This window comes from Arvicola amphibius, chromosome 5, assembly GCF_903992535.2.
Source record: "Arvicola amphibius chromosome 5, mArvAmp1.2, whole genome shotgun sequence".
Classification (NCBI taxonomy): domain Eukaryota; kingdom Metazoa; phylum Chordata; class Mammalia; order Rodentia; family Cricetidae; genus Arvicola; species Arvicola amphibius.
Genome location: NC_052051.1, coordinates 114,836,319 through 114,855,520, shown reverse-complemented (window position 1 = coordinate 114,855,520; position 19,202 = coordinate 114,836,319). Strand labels below are relative to the sequence as shown.

Here is a 19,202-nt window from a genome sequence, read left to right as displayed (position 1 = left end):
AAGAATTCAGTCCCTCACAATTGTGGGGCTTTGTTTCTTTGCTGACTTTCAGTTTGGTACAGCACTCAGCTTCCAGAGGCTACCTATAATTCTTGTGCTTTGGCCTCCTTAATCTTCAGGCGAAGAATGGCATGCTGAATCTGTGTCATAGCATCTAGATTTGAAGCACTTGTGTGGTTGGGTCAGACCTACTAAGTAGTCTTTCTTAGAAGTCAGTTTGTAACTTTCTCTATTGTTAGTGACATAATCACAGGACAGTCTGTGATAGTTTAGATTTGGGGTCACATCTTAGAAGTCTACTGCACTAGTATGTTCCTTGTTTTGAATTAGCCCAAAAGTAGGTAGTCAGGAAAAAAAGTGCTGAATGCCTTTAAACCATACACTTTAGAGGCAGAGGCAAGCAGGTCTCTGATTTTATAGGCCAGCCTGGTTGTCTTAGGCAGCGTTTCTATTGCTGTGATTAAACACCATGACCCAAAGCATCTTGAGGAAAGGATTTGTTTCATCCTATAGCTTACAGCAGCATCCAGGGAAATCAGGAGAGGATCCCGGAGGCAAGAACTAGAGCAGAGGCCATGGAGGAGTGCAGTTTTTACTGACTTGTTTCTCATGGCCTGCTCTGTTTTGTTTTGTTTCTTGTTTTTCAAGACAGTTTTTCTGCGTGGCCCTGGCTTTCTTGGAACTCCCTCTGTAAACCAGGCTGGCCTTGAACTTCGAGACCCACATGCTTCTGCCTCCTGAGTGCTAGGAGTTTTCTTGGTTCAAGTACGTTCTTCCAAAATGACTCTACCTTGTGTCAAGTTGACATAGAAACTAACCAGCACACTGGTCTAAATATTAAATTTCGGGACAGGTAGGGATAACATAGAGAGACCCTGTTTCCAAAAACAAAACAACGACAGGGTGTGGCATAGACTGAGGCAGTTAGTGAATTGCATTCTGATTGCAGTGATGAGAAAACTCGGGTTCTCGGGGATCCTGGTCTACCCAGGCTCATCACACAGTGTGGGTCCAACTGATGTTCAGCTGTGCAGTTGTGGTAGTCACTTAGCCAGGAGCTCAGACAGCTCAAACATAAAAGTTACAGGTGGTTACATTAGCCTGAACTAAATCTTTAGAAAGTACTGAGCTGTGGTTTTGTACTTGTGGGTTTGTATTTCCCCTTTGCTGGCCACGTGTCTCATGCAGTAGCTGTCCATGATTAACAATAGGGGCATAGTCCTAGGAATTGGAGTCACTTTTTCCTGTGTAATATACTTTGTGTTCAGAGTAATAGTCATATTCTCTTATTAGATTATTGCTAAAAACACTATGTAACTAACTACTTTTTACTTGGCTGTATAAGCAGTCTGTGTCAAGAGAAGCTTATTAGTTATTTTTAGTATTCTGTACCCTTTTTCTAATTCAGATTAAAATTCCAGAATTTATAGAATCACTTAGAGATAAGTCTGGATGAACTTTCTTACATCTTTGAGTTTACAGTAGGCACAGTTGTGTTACTAGACGTGCAAAAGAACTTCTGTGTGACTGGTAGATTTAGTTCCATCAGCCCAGAATATTGGGACTGAAGAGACGGCCCATCTACTCTTCCAGAGAACTCATTTAGTTCCCAGTACCCACCTCATGGGGCTTATAACCATCTATACCTCCAGCTCTGAAGCCCCTGTGGGCCCTGTACTCATTTGTGTATACTCACAAAGACGTGGACACACATACACATAATTAAAAATAAAATCTTAAAAACTAAAGTATTCATACCTAAAGCCACCACAATAACAAATTCAGGATACAAAAGTAGTATTAAAGTTAATTTATATTTATTATATAAATAATTATTGGGGTTTATTTAAGACTCTTTTAAGTCATTTAGTTAGTTTGGCCTTATGGGGCCTTACAAGGCTTGCCTTTGACAGTTTCTGTTTTGTTTCCTTATAAAGGATAAATTGTCTAGTGTCTAATTTCTTTTTTTAAAGATTTGTTTATTTTTATGTATGTGTGTATGTCCCTGTGTGGTTTTATGTGCATAATATGTGTGCAGGTGCCCACAGAGACCAGAGGTATTGGATCTCAAACTGGAGTTATAGGTGATTATGAACACCTACATATGGGTTCTAGGGACCAGACTGAGGTCCAGTAGAAGGACCTCAGTAAGCGTTCTTAATCGAGCCACCTCTCTAGCCCCAAGGAAGTTTCTGATTTCTTGTAGATGGTAGCCAAAAGATTTATCTTACCACATAATACATTAGTATGTGGCGACTGAATCAGGAACTGAATTACTCTCTGGAAGTGGGGAGGAAGAGAGCAGGTTTTCATTTCTATTTTGATTGATGGTTATTGCATTGCAGTATGTTGTCAGTTGTATTCTATGGTGTTAGTGTTGATGCAGTACACAGTGGTCAATTCATGTTTTTATAATAAGGCTTGATGAAACAGATTTTTCAGAGAAGATAAAGCTTCTTTTAGTAAATACAATTCTCTTAAGCTTTTTCTTAACCAGCTAATGGCCTGTAGATATTTATCTACTCATTCATTTCTGGCAAGAATTTTGTAGAATAAGCACTGTACTTTTATTAATAATTATTTACAAATAAATGGAATATTATGAAAATTGAGTAACAAGTAAAAATCTAGACTGTGCAGAATAGGCAGTATTGGGGGCTGGAGAGATGGGTCAGAGGTTAAGAGCATTGCCTGCTCTTCCAAAGGTCCTGAGTTCAATTCCCAGCAGCAACATGGTGGCTCACAACCATCTGTAATGGGGTCTGGTACCCTTTGCTGGTCTGCAGGCATACACACAGACAGAATATTATATACATAATAAATAAATATTTTTTTAAAAAAGAAAAGGCAGTATTACCACTGTTGGTGGGAAACCCTAGGAAATATACTGCATAGTATCATGAAGACATAACTCAACTTTAGATTGTCAGAATCTAAAGATCTGAGAAGGACATCAGGGAACCAGCAGGTCAGGGGGGCCTGGTAAATAGGTGAGCATTTTGAAAAATTGCAGTAAAAGCCAACTCCTTAGACATCAGCTGGAATATGCTTAGGGAAGTATGCTGTTGTAGATTTTGTGTGCCTAAGCTCACCATGACCAGCATTAGCTTTCTTGAATAAATCAGGGCAGAAAGAAAATTCTGTGGGATGGAATGTTTTTGACAGTTCAGATATGAAAACAAAAGACAGGAGGGCAGAACACACACACACTTGACAATGAAATATCATTCAGTGTTAAAATGAAATGATCAAGATAGGAAGACATAGAAGAACCTTAAGTGTGTACTAAGTGAAAGAAGGTACCAACTGAATGGCATTTTAGAGAAGGCCAACCATGAAGACAGAAAAAGGCCAGTGGCTTTAGGAGGAAGGGGATGGAAAGGCTCAGTCGACAGAACTTTCATAGCAATGAAATGGTTATTCTAGGTATATTTGCTCAAACCTATAAACCATAAAATACCAAGAGTGATCCATAGAGTAAATTATGACCTTTGGATGATTATGGTATCTCAGTGAAGGGTCATTAATGATAGCAGATGTGTCATAGAATGTTAGTAAAGAGGGAAACTGTGCAGCTGCTGGGGCAGGGGCATATAGGAATGCTCTGTAGAAATTATGGTGGTGGTCCTTGAAAATATGTATATGAAACAAGTGTGCCCTACAGTAGCATATACAACAAGGGCAAGTTACATGCCTCAGCAAGTGAAGGTGCCTGCTAGTCAAGACTGGCACCTTGAGTTTGATCCCTGGAACTCATGCAGAAGTGAAAGGAGAAAGCTGACGAAGTTGTTCTCTGATCGTCAAATGTGCACTGTATGCATATGCAAACACATCTTGTAGACATATGATAATAATGATGGCTGGGTGGTGGTGCCATACACTTTTGATCCCAGCATTCGAGGCAAAGGAGGGAAATCTCTGAGTTCAAGGCCAGCCTGGTTTAGAGAGCAAGTTCCTGGACAGCCAAGGCTACATAGTGAAACCCTGAATCCAAAAACAAACAAACAATAAAAACCAAAAACCCCAAGACAAACAATAACAACAACAATAATAAAATATTCAACAGTCCATGCATCCAGAGTTACTGCTGTTTAGACCCTTGCTTTCAATGAGCAGACAACATACGATTGTCAGACATCTGAGGACATTTCCTAACAGGAGAAAAGTAGAAATAAATTGCTATATAGAGGGGAAGGTTTAAAAACAGAAATTAATATCTACTAGAGAAAAATTCAAAAGCAAAAAGATCTTTAGGAATTGAAAATATAAAAGTTAGCCAGGAGGTGGTGACACACGCCTTTAATCCCGGCACTTGGGAGGCAGAGGCAGGCAGATCTCTGTGAGTTCGAGGCCAGCCTGGTCTGCAGTGTGTGTTCCAGTACTCAAAGAGAAATCCTGTTTCTAATGAAAAACTAAAAAAAGGAAGGAAGGAAGGAAGGAAGGAAGGAAGGAAGGAAGGAAGGAAGGAAGGAAGGAAGGCAAGCTGAATAAAAGGGTCGAAGAATTGAAATCTTCCCCCTCCCAAGTATAATAAGAGTGTAGATAAATAGAAAAGAAAGTACAAACAAGACTCAGAATATGGGAAACCCAGTATCCAAATAAGAGAAAAACAACAAACAGAAGAACAAGTTACCAAGGAAATAAAATAAATTTCCCAGCACTGAAAGCGGGGATAAAAATAGAATGTACAAAGACCCAACATGGTGTAATTTCAAAACATCCATAAGAAAATCCTACAGAATTCAACAGAAGGATGAAAATGAGTAATATGCGGGAGCCAGAGCAACCCCACATTTCCTGACTATAATGGCCTTTTAAAAACCTGAAGAAAAGCAATTTTCAACCTACAAATCCCTACCCAAACACAACAGTTAATCAAATACGACTTCAAAATAGACATTGTTACATATTTAAGCTTTAAAAAGTTTATCCCCATGTATTTCAGGAAGCTGTTCTAGGATATGCTCCATCAAAACAAAGGAACAAACCAAGTGAAAGACTTGAAATAACAATAAACAGGAACTTTAGCAGAGCTGAGAGGTCAAAGAAGCTCCAAGAATATTTGTTCTGTGCCAGGTATAGAGAGCAACCAGCTGCAATGGAGCAATGAAGCCATTTGTGGTGACATTCGCCTGTGATCCCAGCACTCTGTTGACTGAAGAGGTAGGAAGACTATAAGTTCCAAGATGAGGCTGAACTACAAAGTGAGCTACCTGGACGTATATTGAGACTCTGTCTCGCTGGGCGATGGTGGCGCACGCCTTTAATCCCAGCACTCGGGAGGCAGAGGCAGGAGGATCTCTGTGAGGTCGAGGGCAGCCTGGTCTACAAGAGCTAGTTCCAGGACAGGCTCCAAAGCTACAGAGAAACCCTGTCTTGAAAAGCAAAACAAGCAAAACAACAACAAAAAAGGGACTCTGTCTCAAAAAAACAAACTAGCAAGCAAAATACAACGGAATGATGAAAATTGCTTCAGACTTTTAAAGACTGTCATCATCAACATCTGTTTCTGTTCTGGCTTTTGAAATTGACAATATATGTCTAACCCTGGCCCAGGTTCTTGGCTCGTCTGAATTGTACACTCATGGAGCACACATGTGCTCTGACGTGTATATAAGCATACCACTATGCACATACTACAGGACAACCTGGGGTGTCATTCCTCGGGGTCCATCCATCTTTTTTTTGAGAACGGGTCTCCCATTAAGTTGACTTAACTGGTTGTCTTAGTAAAGGAGTCCCAGGGGTCCTTCCTGCCTATGCCTTCCTAGCTGGTTTATAAGAGCCAGCTGTCACACCTAGCTTGTTTTGTTTGTTTTTAACATAGGTACTAACAGTCAGACTCTGGTCCTTATGACCAACTGAACTGTCTTCTCCGCTTTCATTGGCTTTTATGTATTGAAGTTTATCCCTTTACTTACTAAAGAGATCTCTGTTCAGTTCCCAGCACCCTTGTCAGGCAGCTCATCACTGCCTGTAATTCCAGCTCCTAGAGATTTGCTGTCCTCTTCTTGCCCCTGGGGCAACTATACATACAAACACAAAAACATATAAGTAAAAATAAATCTTGTTTTTTTTTTTACCATGTTTTAGCAATTATTATGAAAATTTGTATGCAAGTTTTTGTGTAGACATAAGTTTTTCAAATAAATATCAAGGAAAGTCAGTCATGGTAGTGTATACCTATAATCCTCGTACTCAAGAGACAGAGACAGGAGGATTGTCCTGAGTTTGACCTTAGCCTGGTTTATGTAACACTCTTTCTAAAACAAAACAAACAAAAACCACCACACACCAAGGAGCTTTGTTGGGTGGTGTTCCGCAGCCACACAGCATTAGGGTGCACTAAGGGTCTGCCTCTTGGCCATTTCCAGAAGCTTTTAGTTGTATTTTAGGACTTGGGTGTCCCTGATGACATAGGCTGTAGAGCAGCTTCTCATGAGCTTTTTTGTTGGTGTAAATGTATGTCTTTCATGAGTTGGTAAACTGGCTCTACTGTTGAGTCTTGAGTTGTTGGTATGTTTTAGGTAATAGATTTTATTAGATTTGTCTTCCATGCGTATTTTCTACTAGTATAATTGTGTCTTTGCATTGTCATTTGTAGAGAAGTAATTTAAAAAGAGCATTTTTGCTGGGAGACACATATCCAGTAATTTTATTAAAAGTCAATATCAGCTTCTTTGAAGAGACTTGGAGAGTAAACAGGTAGTTAATAACTTTTTTTGGATTGGATCTCTTGAAATTGAAGCTACAGGCATCTGAGGTGCTGCATGGGTACTGCGAGCAGAACTCAGAACCTCTAGAAGAGCAGCAAGTGCTCTTATTTGCTGAACTCTATAGTTAGAGTAGGGGCAGGTTACCAGCAAGACCCTAGAGCCCAGAATAGTTTAAATCATAACAAATTGAGCACTGTCTTGTTTAATAGTTTTAATTTTAAGTGTATTATTTAGAATATTAGTCTCCAAACTGCATTGCAACTATCTTATCATTTTAACTGAATTTAAACCAATTTTTAGAAATTCCAGTTTTATGGTATCAGGGGCTGTGCAAGAGCCATGTACACTGTTAACCATTGAGCCATAAATATTTTTTAAAGAGTTTCCCAGTATGGGCATAAATTAACTCTTACTCCTCTACATATAAACTATGAAATGCCCACTGTAGTATATCAGTATGTCCACACATAGGGCATAGTGACACATGCTTTAATTCTAGCATTTGGGAGGCAGGTAGATGAGTTGAAGCCATTCTGCTCTACATAATGAATTCCAGGTCAGCCAAGGTTGTACAATGAGAACCTGTCTCAAAAAAAAAAAAAAAAAAAAACAACAAACTATTTCATAGGAATATTTTTTTAACTTTTGGTGCATAACATGTATGTTAGCTGTATAAATATTATTTTAGAGAAAATACTTAAAATGTAGGTTCTAAAGATTAAAAGATCAACAATGAGCCTCTCATAATTTGAGGAGTGATTCATAATTATGTAAAAAATGCTTAATTTAATTCTAACTTATTTCTAAAGAAATAATCATTAAGGGGCTGAAGAGCTGGCTCAGTTGTTAAAAATGATAACTGCTCTTCCAGAGGACTTGGGTTCGATTACCAGCACCCGCATGGAGGCTAACAACCTGTTGTAATTCAACTGACCTCCACAGGTACTAAGTATGCATGTGATACACAGACATATATGCAGACAAAATACTCATACATATAAATAAAGAAAAATCAAGAAAATGCAAACATATCATTTGATATTACCAGTTTCTGGATTAGAGTTTGTTTTTGTTTTGACACAGGGTCTTACAGGCCTCAAAATTCCCATTACCTTGCCATAGTCTCCTGAGTGTGGAATTATAAATATACAGTGTGATATCCATCTTCTAGAATATGCTTTTAATAAAAAAAAGCCCTTACAAATGTTTACACTTAAGCTGTTATATTGAAGCAGCAAATATCAGATGTGTTTGCTTTTATACTTTGTCGCTGTCAGACACAATGTAGAGAATGTCAAAGTAAAAGGAGCCAATAAAGGGTGGTTATTTCTCATTTGAAAAAATAATGGTGGGGGGGCTGGAGAGATGGCTCAAGGTTAAGTGCACTGACAGATCTTCCGAAGGTCCAGAGTTCAATTCCCAGCAACCACGTGGTGACTCTCAACCATCTGTAATGAGATCTGGTGCCCTCTTATGTGCAGGTATGCATATATGCATGCAGGCAGAACATTATATATATAGTAAACAAATCTTTAAAAAAGTAAAAGAAAAAAAATAAAAATGACTTGAATTTATTTTAAAGTTTAAAGTTCATTCTGCTCTTAGGACAGAAAAGTAGTAAAGCCTATTAATTGTCCTTTGGCATTAAAATTTTTTCACTTTACACCTAAATCTACATCTGCCGATGTTCTCCATTAGGAGGGAGTCTGTCTATTCGGTGCAGTGTGACAGGGCATTTCATTGTTGTCCTGAGCATCCAGGCATATGTTAGGTGCTGTCTCTGTTACCAAAGTGCCAAACAGAAACCACTTAAAGAAGGATCTCTGAACTCTCTGCCTTGTTCTGTGAGATTGTAGGCATTTGCTGTCGCACCAGCTTGAATCTATTATGGCTCAGAAAGGTTCAGTCCATGGTTGCTTGGCACCATATTCTTGGACAGGACCATCATGGCAGTGGAAACATGGAACAGATGAGAGCTGTCCACTTCATGCTTTGCCACAGAGTAGGGGGTGGAACAAGCTGTTAGGAATAATGTACTTCAAGGGACCTCCCCCCAGTGACCATTTCCCCTCACTTAGACCCCACTTTCTAAGGTTCTACAACCATCCAAAATGCTACTACCAACTGGGGCTCAAAATAGAAGCCTTTGGGGGTGAGGACTTCAGTCCATAACAGAGTACATTGTAGTTTTTATAGTTGTGTGCTTCCTTTTTTCCTTTCATTTTTAAATGAAGTGTGTGTGTGTTTGTGTGTGTGTGTGTGTGTGTGTCTGCCTGCATGTGCACATGTTAGTCAGGAGTTGAATTTTTCTACTCTCTGGGTTCTGGGGATTGAACCCAGGTCATAAGTCTTTATTCATGAGTCACCTCCTCATCTCTGTTTAGTTTTTGATAGAGTCTCCCACTCTTGTAGCCTAGGTGAACTTCAAACTCACAACCCCCAGCCTCTTTAGTCTACTTGAGATTACAAGTGTGTACCATCATTCCCAATTTGAGTCTTATTTTGGTATAAGATCTGTGTCTATATTTTTTAAATGTAGATGTCTTATAAACATTAGAATAAATTTGTTGTTAATCACAAAATAATTTGAGATTTTGTTGAGTTTGGTTTTTGTGGAGAGGGGGTGCTTTGAGACAGGGTTTCTCTGTGTAGCCCTGGCTGTCCTGGAACAGGATCTATAGTCCAGGCTGGCCTCGAACTCATAGAGATTCCCCTGTCTCTGCCTCCCAAGTGGTAGGATTAAAGGCGTGCACCACCACCACTGCCCGACAATTGGGGTTGTATTAATCTGTAGATTAAATTTGGAGAAATAGATCCTAAAGTAATCAAATCTTCCTGTTCATGAGTATGGAACATGCTTTATTTGTCTATTTCTTTGATTTTTTATGACTTTAGATCTTGTACATACTTTGTTAGGTTTATACCTAGGGATTTTATTTTAAGCAGTGCTGGTGGGAATAGTTTTATGTTTGAAATGTCATGTTGAATTTCTTCATTGTTTGTGGTGGTTGGTTTTTGGTAGATACTTTATCAAGTTGAAAAAGCTCCGTATTTCTGGGGCAGTTACTAAATTTCCTCAGGAAATGTTTAATCTGTATTTAGAGTCCATAAACAAATGGAAAGGTAGGCATAGAGCTTCAGGCACTCTAAACATAGTAACAGTAAAGTGTTTATTACTTTTTGGGTTAAAATTTGTAATTGTTCATTATGTCCCGTGGCTCCTGTTTTGGGCAGTGGTGCTCCGGGTGATCTTAGACTAGATCAGTAGCTTTAGGACCTCCACCTCAGAGAAGAGTGTTCCAGCCTCCTGAGAATTGTAGGGGAAACTTGCTGAGTGTTTGCCACAACTGTACTTCCCATCTAGAGGCCATCTCTTTACCCTTTCCTGAGAATAAACTTGCAGATTGCTGCTGGTGGGTAGTTTTCCAGTGGCACTGTGAGGCTGGATTGTTTGCGGGGTACCTAGGGATTTAACTACTGGAGTAGCTTCTCCTACTCTTAGGAAACCCCCCCTCTCCCTCCTCCCTCCTTCCTTCCTTCTCTTCCCTTCCTTTCCCTTCCCTTTTCTTCCTTCCTTCCTTTTTTTGTTTTGTTTTGTTTTTGAGATAGTATTTCTCTGTAGAGCCATGGCTGTCCTGGAACTCATTTTCTAGACTAGGTCTGGCCTTGCACGCAGAGATCAGCATGCACCATCATCGCCTGGCTAGCTTATTATCTTTTACCTAGAAGTTATTAATCTCTTCATGAACCAGATCTGCTTTGCTGTTTTAAGATTTTAGATCAGTGTTTGTTTCTTTCATCCTCTGTTTTTGTGGTTGAAGGTCTGAGTGATAGTAGTAGTGCATTCCATTGGAGAGACAGCAAGCATGCTGTATCACTCAGGTGGGGACCATAAGGATTTGCAGATCATGGAAGACGCTGAGTAGATGCACTGAGAGCTGGGTAGATGATCAGAGTCTTAAAAGATGGAGGGACATCAAGGCACCAGGCACAAGTGTACTTTTGAGTAGCATTGTCTTTTTGGAGTGCATGGTTTTCGATTCTTTCACTTCTCATGATCTAGAAATGTCCTTATCTTCATCACAGACTCCATAAAATTAAAAAAAAAAAAAAACCCAATGATTTGGGTGGGTACTATAGACTCAGCTCAGCAGTTAAAGCACTTGGAGGGCGCCATTCAGTTCCTAGTACCCATCCAGAGGCTCCAAGTTCCACAGAGTCTAATGCCTTTTCTGTCTTTCTTGGACACCAGGCACACATATGCACATCTGTACATGCAGACTTTTACACATACAAATAATATATTAAAAAAAATTAAAACCAAAGCTGGGCGGTGGTGGCACATGCCTTTAATCCCAGCACTTGGAAGGCAGAGGCAGGCGGATCTCTGTGAGTTCGAGACCAACTTGGTCTACAGAGTGAGTTCTAGGACAGACTCCAAAAAAAGCTACAGAAACCCTGTCTCAAAAAACCGAAAGAAGAAAAAAAAACAATTTAAACAAATATTAAACAAAGTCTTTTCAAATGCTGTGTATAGAATCTGTAAGAGAAAGCATGCATCATTGAGTGAGTAAGCCATGTTCTCAGTATCTCGTAGTAACAGGTTTCCATTTCAATAGCTGAGCTTGCTGTTTGTTTGGGTATTTTATTGGGTTCAGAAATAGAATTTGGTCTGTGCTGTTATTTGCTTTGTTGGGTGTTGCTGCCCTCTGTTGGACTTTCTTGGGAACTGCAGCTTTTCTGCATGGTTTACTTCTGTGGTCCTTAATCCAAGTTGAACACTGAAACATGGATTATTTTATTTTGTTTATATTTGTTTTAGTATATATATTTTTGAAACACGGTCTCATATATCTCTTTATTTGATCCCGCTATGTAGCCAAGGACAATGTTGAACTGATTCCCCTGCCTTCATCTCTCCATTATAGATGTGCATCAACATGTAAGATTTACGTGGTGTTGAGAGCAAACTCAGAACCCTCCAACATGCTTGGCAGGCACTCTACCAAATGAGCACATCCTAAGCCTCCAGAAATTATTTTTAAGGTTCAGATAAATTTCTAATGATGCTCCAGGAAAGCAAGGGAAATGGGCATTTCTTTTCTTTGACGAGTTTGTGTGTTTGCTTATCTATGGCAGAATTACTGCTGATGAAGTGGGAATAAAGCAGAGGAGTGTGGGGAGCACTCTGGGCACTTTAGGTCTGAAGACTTCTGATTGTGTGACTGATGATTCACGCTGTCTGTCTGGTGTTGGCTTCTTCAGTGATAGAATGAAGAGGTGGAATAGATGCTGAGGGCTTTCCAAGGATTGACTCTTTAGGTCCCTGGCTCTACACTCCAGGAACCATTTAGTCTGGAAGAAGTAGAGCAGGCAACCTAAAGAAAATTGTAGCCCACTCTCAATACTATGAGTCAGACAGGTAGCTATTATTTTGGAAACACCAGGAAAGGCACCTATCCAAGAGAAGCAATCATCCTGCCAAGCCTGCTGGAGTGAGTTAGCTTGAGAAGTACAGTGTAGGCTGAGGGAGGCAGCAGTCTAGGGAAAGGCTGGGATGGTGAGGCCGTGTGAGCTGTTGGGGCCTGCAGCTAGGTCAGCATGGCCAAAGAATAAGCATTTGAGGGAAAGGGTTTGTTCAGTCACAAGCCTTGGGAGAAGGAGTAACAGAGTCATATACCTTGGTAAGGAGTTTGGATTTTAAGTTGAAGGCAATGAATTTGTTTGTTTTGGAGACAGTCAGTCTCTTGTAGCCCAGACTGGTGAGATTTACTCTATAGCTGAGGATGACTTTGAATCCCTTATCCTTCCATCTTCTCTCCAGTGCTGGGACTACAGGTGTGCTCCACCACACCCAGCTTTAGAAAGAGTATTCTCGGATCTAATTTGGAGAATGGATATGGCGTCTGGCAGACAACTGAAGGTACCTGGTAGTTTAAGAGACCATTGCAGTGGAACAAGCAGGAACCCAGGGTATAATGGAAGTGGATGGAAGAGAGATGAACCCAGAGTCTGTACACAGAAAGAACAAGGTGCTAGTTCCTTTTCTTTTAACTTAACCCACTGCTGTGGATTGTCTAGATCCCGGTTCTGTTACCTATAGCACATTCACCGTAGAGTTCCTTGACTGTTTCTTGTTTTTTTTTTTTTAACATTCTTAATTTGGGGGTCAATGTTGAGATGAGCTGAATCTTGGCTATGACAACTTAAGCTGCAGGAAAGTTGCATCCCCTTTGTGTCTTGTTTCTATATGCCACTTAGATAACAAGTCCTACAGTGCATGCACACAGTTACTGTTAATTTCAGTGTGTTGACCCTGTGAACCTGCAGCTTATTGTTGCTGCCCACCCCTGTCAGACAGGAACCCTTTCTATGTAAGCTCAGGTTGGTCTTGAACCTGCTGTGACAGGCTGCTTTGAGCTTTGAGTCCTTCCCTCTTAGCTCCTGGAATGCTGGAATTACAGGTGGTTTTTTTTTTTTTTTTTTTTTTTTTGTTTTTCGAGACGGGGTTTCTCTGCAGCTTTGGAGCCTGTCCTGGAACTAGCTCTTGTAGACCAGGCTGTCCTCGAACTCACAGAGCTCTGCCTGCCTCTTCTGCCTCCCGAGTGCTGGGATTAAAGGCGTGCGCCACCACCGCCCGGTTTACAGGTGTGTTTGACAACCACCTCTGTGTGTCAGATGACTTCGGGATACAAAATAAGGAAATGTTTGCAGTCTTCTTGGGTAGTGCTTTGCCATCCTCTTGTCTGTACTCCCAATAAACAGTACACATGAAGTTCCGTGGGTGCTGAGCAAGGTTTCCGTGTTCTCAGACAAGTGATTCGTACTCAGCCAGTGGAAACTTGACCTCTTCTGGGCCCGGGAATATTCTTAATTTTACAGTGAACTTAACTGAATTGTGCTGTGTGATTGTGAGGATCATTGTGGTGTGGATCTTCTTTCATAAAAAGACTATAGATAAATAGCTCTGTGGTGAAGACAACTGATTTTTTTCATTAGTTAAATTAGTCAAGAGGCATTTACCCTATCTTTTCATGGATATTAACAAAAACAACAACAAAAGTATGGTTGAAGTTGAAGAGTGAAGAAAACTTCCCACCTTCCTAGACTTTAAAGTACCTGTGCGTTTGTGTGTGATTACACGTAAAAGAAAATAGAAAACGTCGAGCAATTATAAACTTAACACCTATATAGTTACTGTCTGTGTCAAGAAATAGAAAATCATAAACACTCTAAACACCTTCTTGTTCTTGGTCATACCTGTAGTTGTCACAGTTAATCATTATCGGGCATTTGAGATAATCATGCCCTTTATAATTTTTGTTTGGTTTTTTTTTTGTTTGTTTTGTTTTCAAGAGAGGGTTTCTGTGTGTAGCCCCGGCTCTGCTGTGTAGACCAGGCTGGCCTCAAACTCAAAGTGTTGGGATTAAAGGTGTGTGCCACCACACCCGGCACTTTTTTGTTATTGATTTATTTTGTTTTTACATTCCAGTCAAAGTTTTCCCTCCCTCCCCTCTCACCAGTTTCTCCTCCATCCTGACCCCAGCCACTCCTCCTCCATTGTTCCATAGGAGGGAATAGAAGGGGGGATTGGATATCAGCCAGTCCAAGATAAATCAAGTTTCAGTGAGACTAAGGTGCCCCTCTTCTCTTAAGGCTGGATGAGGCAATCCTAGAGGAGGAATGAGTCCCAAAAACTGGCAACACAGTCAGATATGCTTTCACTGTTGGGAGTCTCACACAAAGACCAAATTATACAACTGTAACATGGGCCTAAGTCAGTTTCATGCAGACTCTGGTTGTCAGTTAAGTCTCTTTGAGCCCTTACGAGCCCAGGTTAGTTGATTCTGTGGGGTTTCTTGGGAACCCTTGACACCACTGACTTTTATAATCCCATCTCCCCTTCTTCTGCAGGATTCACTGAGATCTCTCTGATGTTTGGCTTTGGGTCTCTGCATCTGTTTCCATCAGTTGCTGGGTGAAGCTCTCTGATGACAGTTGGGTTAGGCACCAATCTATGAGTATAGCAGAGGATCATGAATCATTTCGTTGATTTTTTTTTTTCTTTTCCTTTTCGTGTTTGGTTCTGTCCTGTATCTCTGGGGTATTCTGCCTCTGGGTCCTAGCCCTTGGGTGAGTTCCCTCTCAGGTTATGGGTCTCCAACTGTGACAGTCATTAGTCAGTCACTCCCATAATTTCTGTGCTGTCTTTACCTCAGCTCATCTTATAGGCTGGACAAATTTTAGGTCTGTGCCTTTTATAATCTTACATTCCAAGTAATATGATTTGGATTGATGTCATCTCGCTGGCTATTGAGACTTCCTGTTTCACATATTGCAATATTTCTGTGTATGCATTTGTTATTTAAGTGCACACTTCAACAGGGCAGATGCTTATATTGCTGTGTTGAATTATAATGTATATGCATTTAATTTTACTTGGTGGTGTTAGCCCAGTGGTTTGTGCTAACACCAGCAAAGTATGAGGGAGTCATTGTTCCTCTACAGCTAGACAGGTAAAAAAAGGTAGGGATCAGACCCAGAATCTTACATACAAGCTGTGTTTCTGTCAGCCTTGAGAACATAAGCTGATAACTTCACTATTACAATTTTTATCTATTTGTGATATTTGGAATGAAACCTAGGGCTTTGCATGCTAGGCAAGGACTCCACCACTGAGCTTTTAACCCATCCTTACCTCTCTTTTAAAATTTTGAAAGAATCTTACTATGTTTCTTGGCCTGCCTTGGATTCACTTGCTAGCCCACACAGATTTTGAACTCATGGTACCCCTGCCTTAGCCTATCAAGTAGCTAGGACTTGTACCACTAGGCCAGACTTACGCGTGGTTTTATTTTGTGTTGTTTACTAATGAAATGGAGCACTTTTCATAAGGTGGTTGGTCACTGGTTTTAGACTCTGTTCAGTTCTCTACTCCCCCACCCCAAGTTGTTATAACTTCTCTTGCCCCTTCCCAGAGTCTGTGCAGAAATCTGTTGGTGTGTGGAAGGTAGCTTAGGGCCTTTCTGTTTATTTTCTTTTCCTTTCTTCCTTCAACCGTTCTGATGTTTGGGAGGTTCCTTGATATTTCACTGATCTCTTTTCTTCTCCCTCCTTTTTTTCTCTGTTTCCTAGACTTTGAAGCGGCTCATGGCAGATGAGGTAAGGAAATGTGTATGGGGCATGTGCATGTTCTGGCTCGTTCTCTCTTCTCTTAACATGCGGCAGTTTCTGTAACTTTAACTTGTAACGGAGGTTGGGTTCTAGTGTCAGAATACCCCAGGTCTTTCTCACTTTGTTTAACCCATTGCATGCTTTCCTTGTTTTTTTTTTTTTTTTTTTTTTTTTTTTTACTTCCACAGTTGGGCAGTTTTAGCTAGAATTCATCCTGCATTCTAGATGCCACTTACACCATTTGAAGCCCCATAGTGCTTTTTTTGCTTACAGTTACAGATATTTTCAGTGGATTGAGCTGATGGTACTGAAGCTTATTGCTGCTTCCACCCCCATCAAATAGGGTCCCTCATTGTAAACCCAGGTTAGCCTTGAACTTGATATTGGCCCTGACTGCCTGAACTTTCAGCCTTAGCCTCTTGAATGCTGGGATTACAGGTGTGTGTCACCATACCTGACTCGTGACTCTTTTTAGGAGGCAGCTCTTCTTACCACTATGCTACTAATGCTGCACTCCTCCATGGCTCTTTTTTGCTGTGAACATTTATATTTAAGTTTGAGGATGGTTCATTAGTATTTGTTTGGCAGGGAAATAGCATATGTACCTCTAAAGTAGAATGTATTCTGCTGAGTAGATGTCATGCAAAGAGATTTGAAAGAATATGTTTTGACCGTTTTCATACCTCAAGTGCCATGGAACAAAAAGAACAGAAAGGAATTGTTCTTGATTTTTAAGATATCTGCTTCTTTATCCCATATGACTTGTCTTAAACTCTGTGGTTACAGATACCTCTTGAAGGGAAAGATCCTCTTGGGCCCTGGCCACAATTATTATTGGGTAGCTAGAAGGAAACAAAGGACATTTTATTGAGATAAATTTGTACATGAGATTCTTTTGGTTCTATGCTGCTCAGAAGGCTTAGAAATATCAAGGAAAATTTAGAACAGTTTTCTTTTTAGAGCACTTTTAAATTTTTGTTTGTTTGGTTTTTGAGAAAGGGTCTCTCTACATAACCCTGACTGTCCTGAAACTCACTCTGTAGACCAGGCTGGCCTCGAACTCAAAGAGATAGACCTGCTCTGCCTCTAGAGTGCTGGGATTAAAGGTTTATGCCACTACACCAGTCTAGAGAGGTTTGAAATCTTAATGCAGCATTTTCTGTTTCTTACACTTTATTATAGATGAGAATAAAGTCAGTATGCTGTGTTAGATCTGAGGAAAAATGATTTCTTCTTATGCCATATAAATCTTGACTGCATAAACTAAAAATACTAAGCCAGGGTAAGAGGGTAAAGTGTTGGCTATTTGGTGTTTGGTTTGTTAGGTGAGGAATGTGGATCGCTGCTAATACTTCTTTCTCTTCCTTAGCTGGAGAGATTTACCAGCATGAGGATTAAGAAGGAGAAGGAAAAGCCCAATTCTGCTCACAGAAACTCCTCTGCATTATATGGAGATGACCCCACTGCGCAGCCACTGCAAGAATACACTGATGAGCAAATCCTAGTCTTCTTTGAGCAGATGCTGGTGAGTCATCTTCTGAGTGATGTCGCCTGCCCAGCTCGCAGTTATGGGCATTTGTCTGTCTGTGGTGGTTGTTTTTTAAACGAATGGTCTCCTAAGTTGATGTTTACTATAAAGAATTCTAGGCTTAATGTGAAATGTTTTAATATTAACCCCAAGAAATAACGACTAAATATGTAAATTCCAGTCCACAGGATTAGAATCTGTGAGTTAAATTTGGGAATATCTGATTACTGACTACCTCGTTAATGGATGTCTGCCTGGCAATACCCTAACCACAGAAATGTAGTGTGGGTGGACCAAGCCCTGTGGTAGTGTGGTCACCACTTTGAGGCTAAGTCAGAAGATGAAGTGAGGAAGCATTTATAGTGACCTCTGTACAAAGAAAAAGCTGAGGAATACAAAGGCATCATTTGCATGAGGTCCTCTGTTTAGTGGGGAATTTGGAAAGAGCTTACTAAATAGAAGGCCTTTAAAGATTGTATCTGAAGTCGGTTTAGTTTTGAGCTATGCATGGTTGTGACTTACTTTGCTGTCTACTGAGAACAAGGACACTTTGCATGGACACTCTGCAATAACCAGTATAAATGATTAGGCCTGAAAGTTCAGGCAGATTTTGTTGGTGTTGATTTTTTTTTTTTTTAATGGCAGCAGTTTTCCAGTACTGGAGAGATGAAGGTCTGCCTTTAATGAAGAAAATATTATGTATGTTTTCCTCTCAGTAATACAAAAGAAAATGTATCAAGAGTTCATTGTTTCCTAGTGAAACCGTCAGAAGTATATGTATTTTAAAGTGTCCAGTGGTTTAAAGACATGGCTCAGTGGTAGAGTGTATGTATACCCAGCATGTATGCCAGCATGCAGGCATCATACCAAGGATGGTGTCTGTGGGGATCTGTACTGCACTTAATTAGATTTTATCCCCAGGGGATTTTTATTGGTTACCATAACTTAAACTTCTAGGAATCAAGAAAACATATTTGTTCACTAATGATTTACTGTGCCAACTCATTACTAGGTATAATAAATATTAAACACTAAAAATTTACAAGAGGCAGGGAGAATTCTGTGAGTTCGAGACAAGTCTACATAGTGAGTTCTTGGACAGCAAGAGCTACATCGTAAGACCCTGTCACAGAAAAACAAAACAAAAACTTACATGGTAATTTTATTTTTTTCTCTCTGCCTCCCTGCTTCCTCCCTTTGCTAGGTGGATATGAACCTGAATGAGGAGAAGCAACAGCCTTTGAGAGAGAAGGACATTGTCATCAAGAGGGAGATGGTGTCCCAGTATTTGCACGCATCCTCGGCTGTAAGCTCTAGGGCAGATGCTCACAGGAGGCTGCATCCTTACCCCGAACCTGCTTATTCTGCTAATTTTATAGACTATTCTATGTCTCTATTAATTGTGCTTAATCCTGTTAGATAAGCCTCCTCTTGACTTACTTTTAAGTCTTGACCTGCCACCTTTCTATGCTTTTTTCCCTGACTTATTTTTAAGTTCATGAACTATTTATGACTCTCATGTAGTTTGGTAGTTTGTATAATGGGTGTCTGCCCTGTTAATTTTTATACTGTGTGATGAATATTAGCTAATAACTTACGGCTAGGCTCAGTGTTTACTGACCTCTCTATATGCCTCTTTCTAGGGCATGAACCAGAAAGAAAGCTCTAGGTCTGCCATGATGTACATTCAGGAGCTGAGGTCAGGCTTGCGGGATATGCATCTGCTTAGTTGCCTTGAGTCCCTTCGAGTCTCTCTCAACAATAACCCTGTCAGGTGAGAATTC

At 40.3% G+C, this 19,202-nt stretch overlaps 1 protein-coding gene across 1 annotated transcript in view; it reads left to right on the top strand.

The window, feature by feature from the left end:
• Diaph1 (diaphanous related formin 1) overlaps positions 1 to 19,202 on the top strand; it is a 97,612-nt gene that overhangs the window by 14,850 nt on the left and 63,560 nt on the right. Inside the window, 4 exon segments of the mRNA XM_038329850.2 lie at positions 15,852 to 15,878; positions 17,260 to 17,415; positions 18,623 to 18,724; positions 19,062 to 19,192. Of these exon segments, the coding sequence (XP_038185778.1) occupies positions 15,852 to 15,878; positions 17,260 to 17,415; positions 18,623 to 18,724; positions 19,062 to 19,192 (416 nt within the window).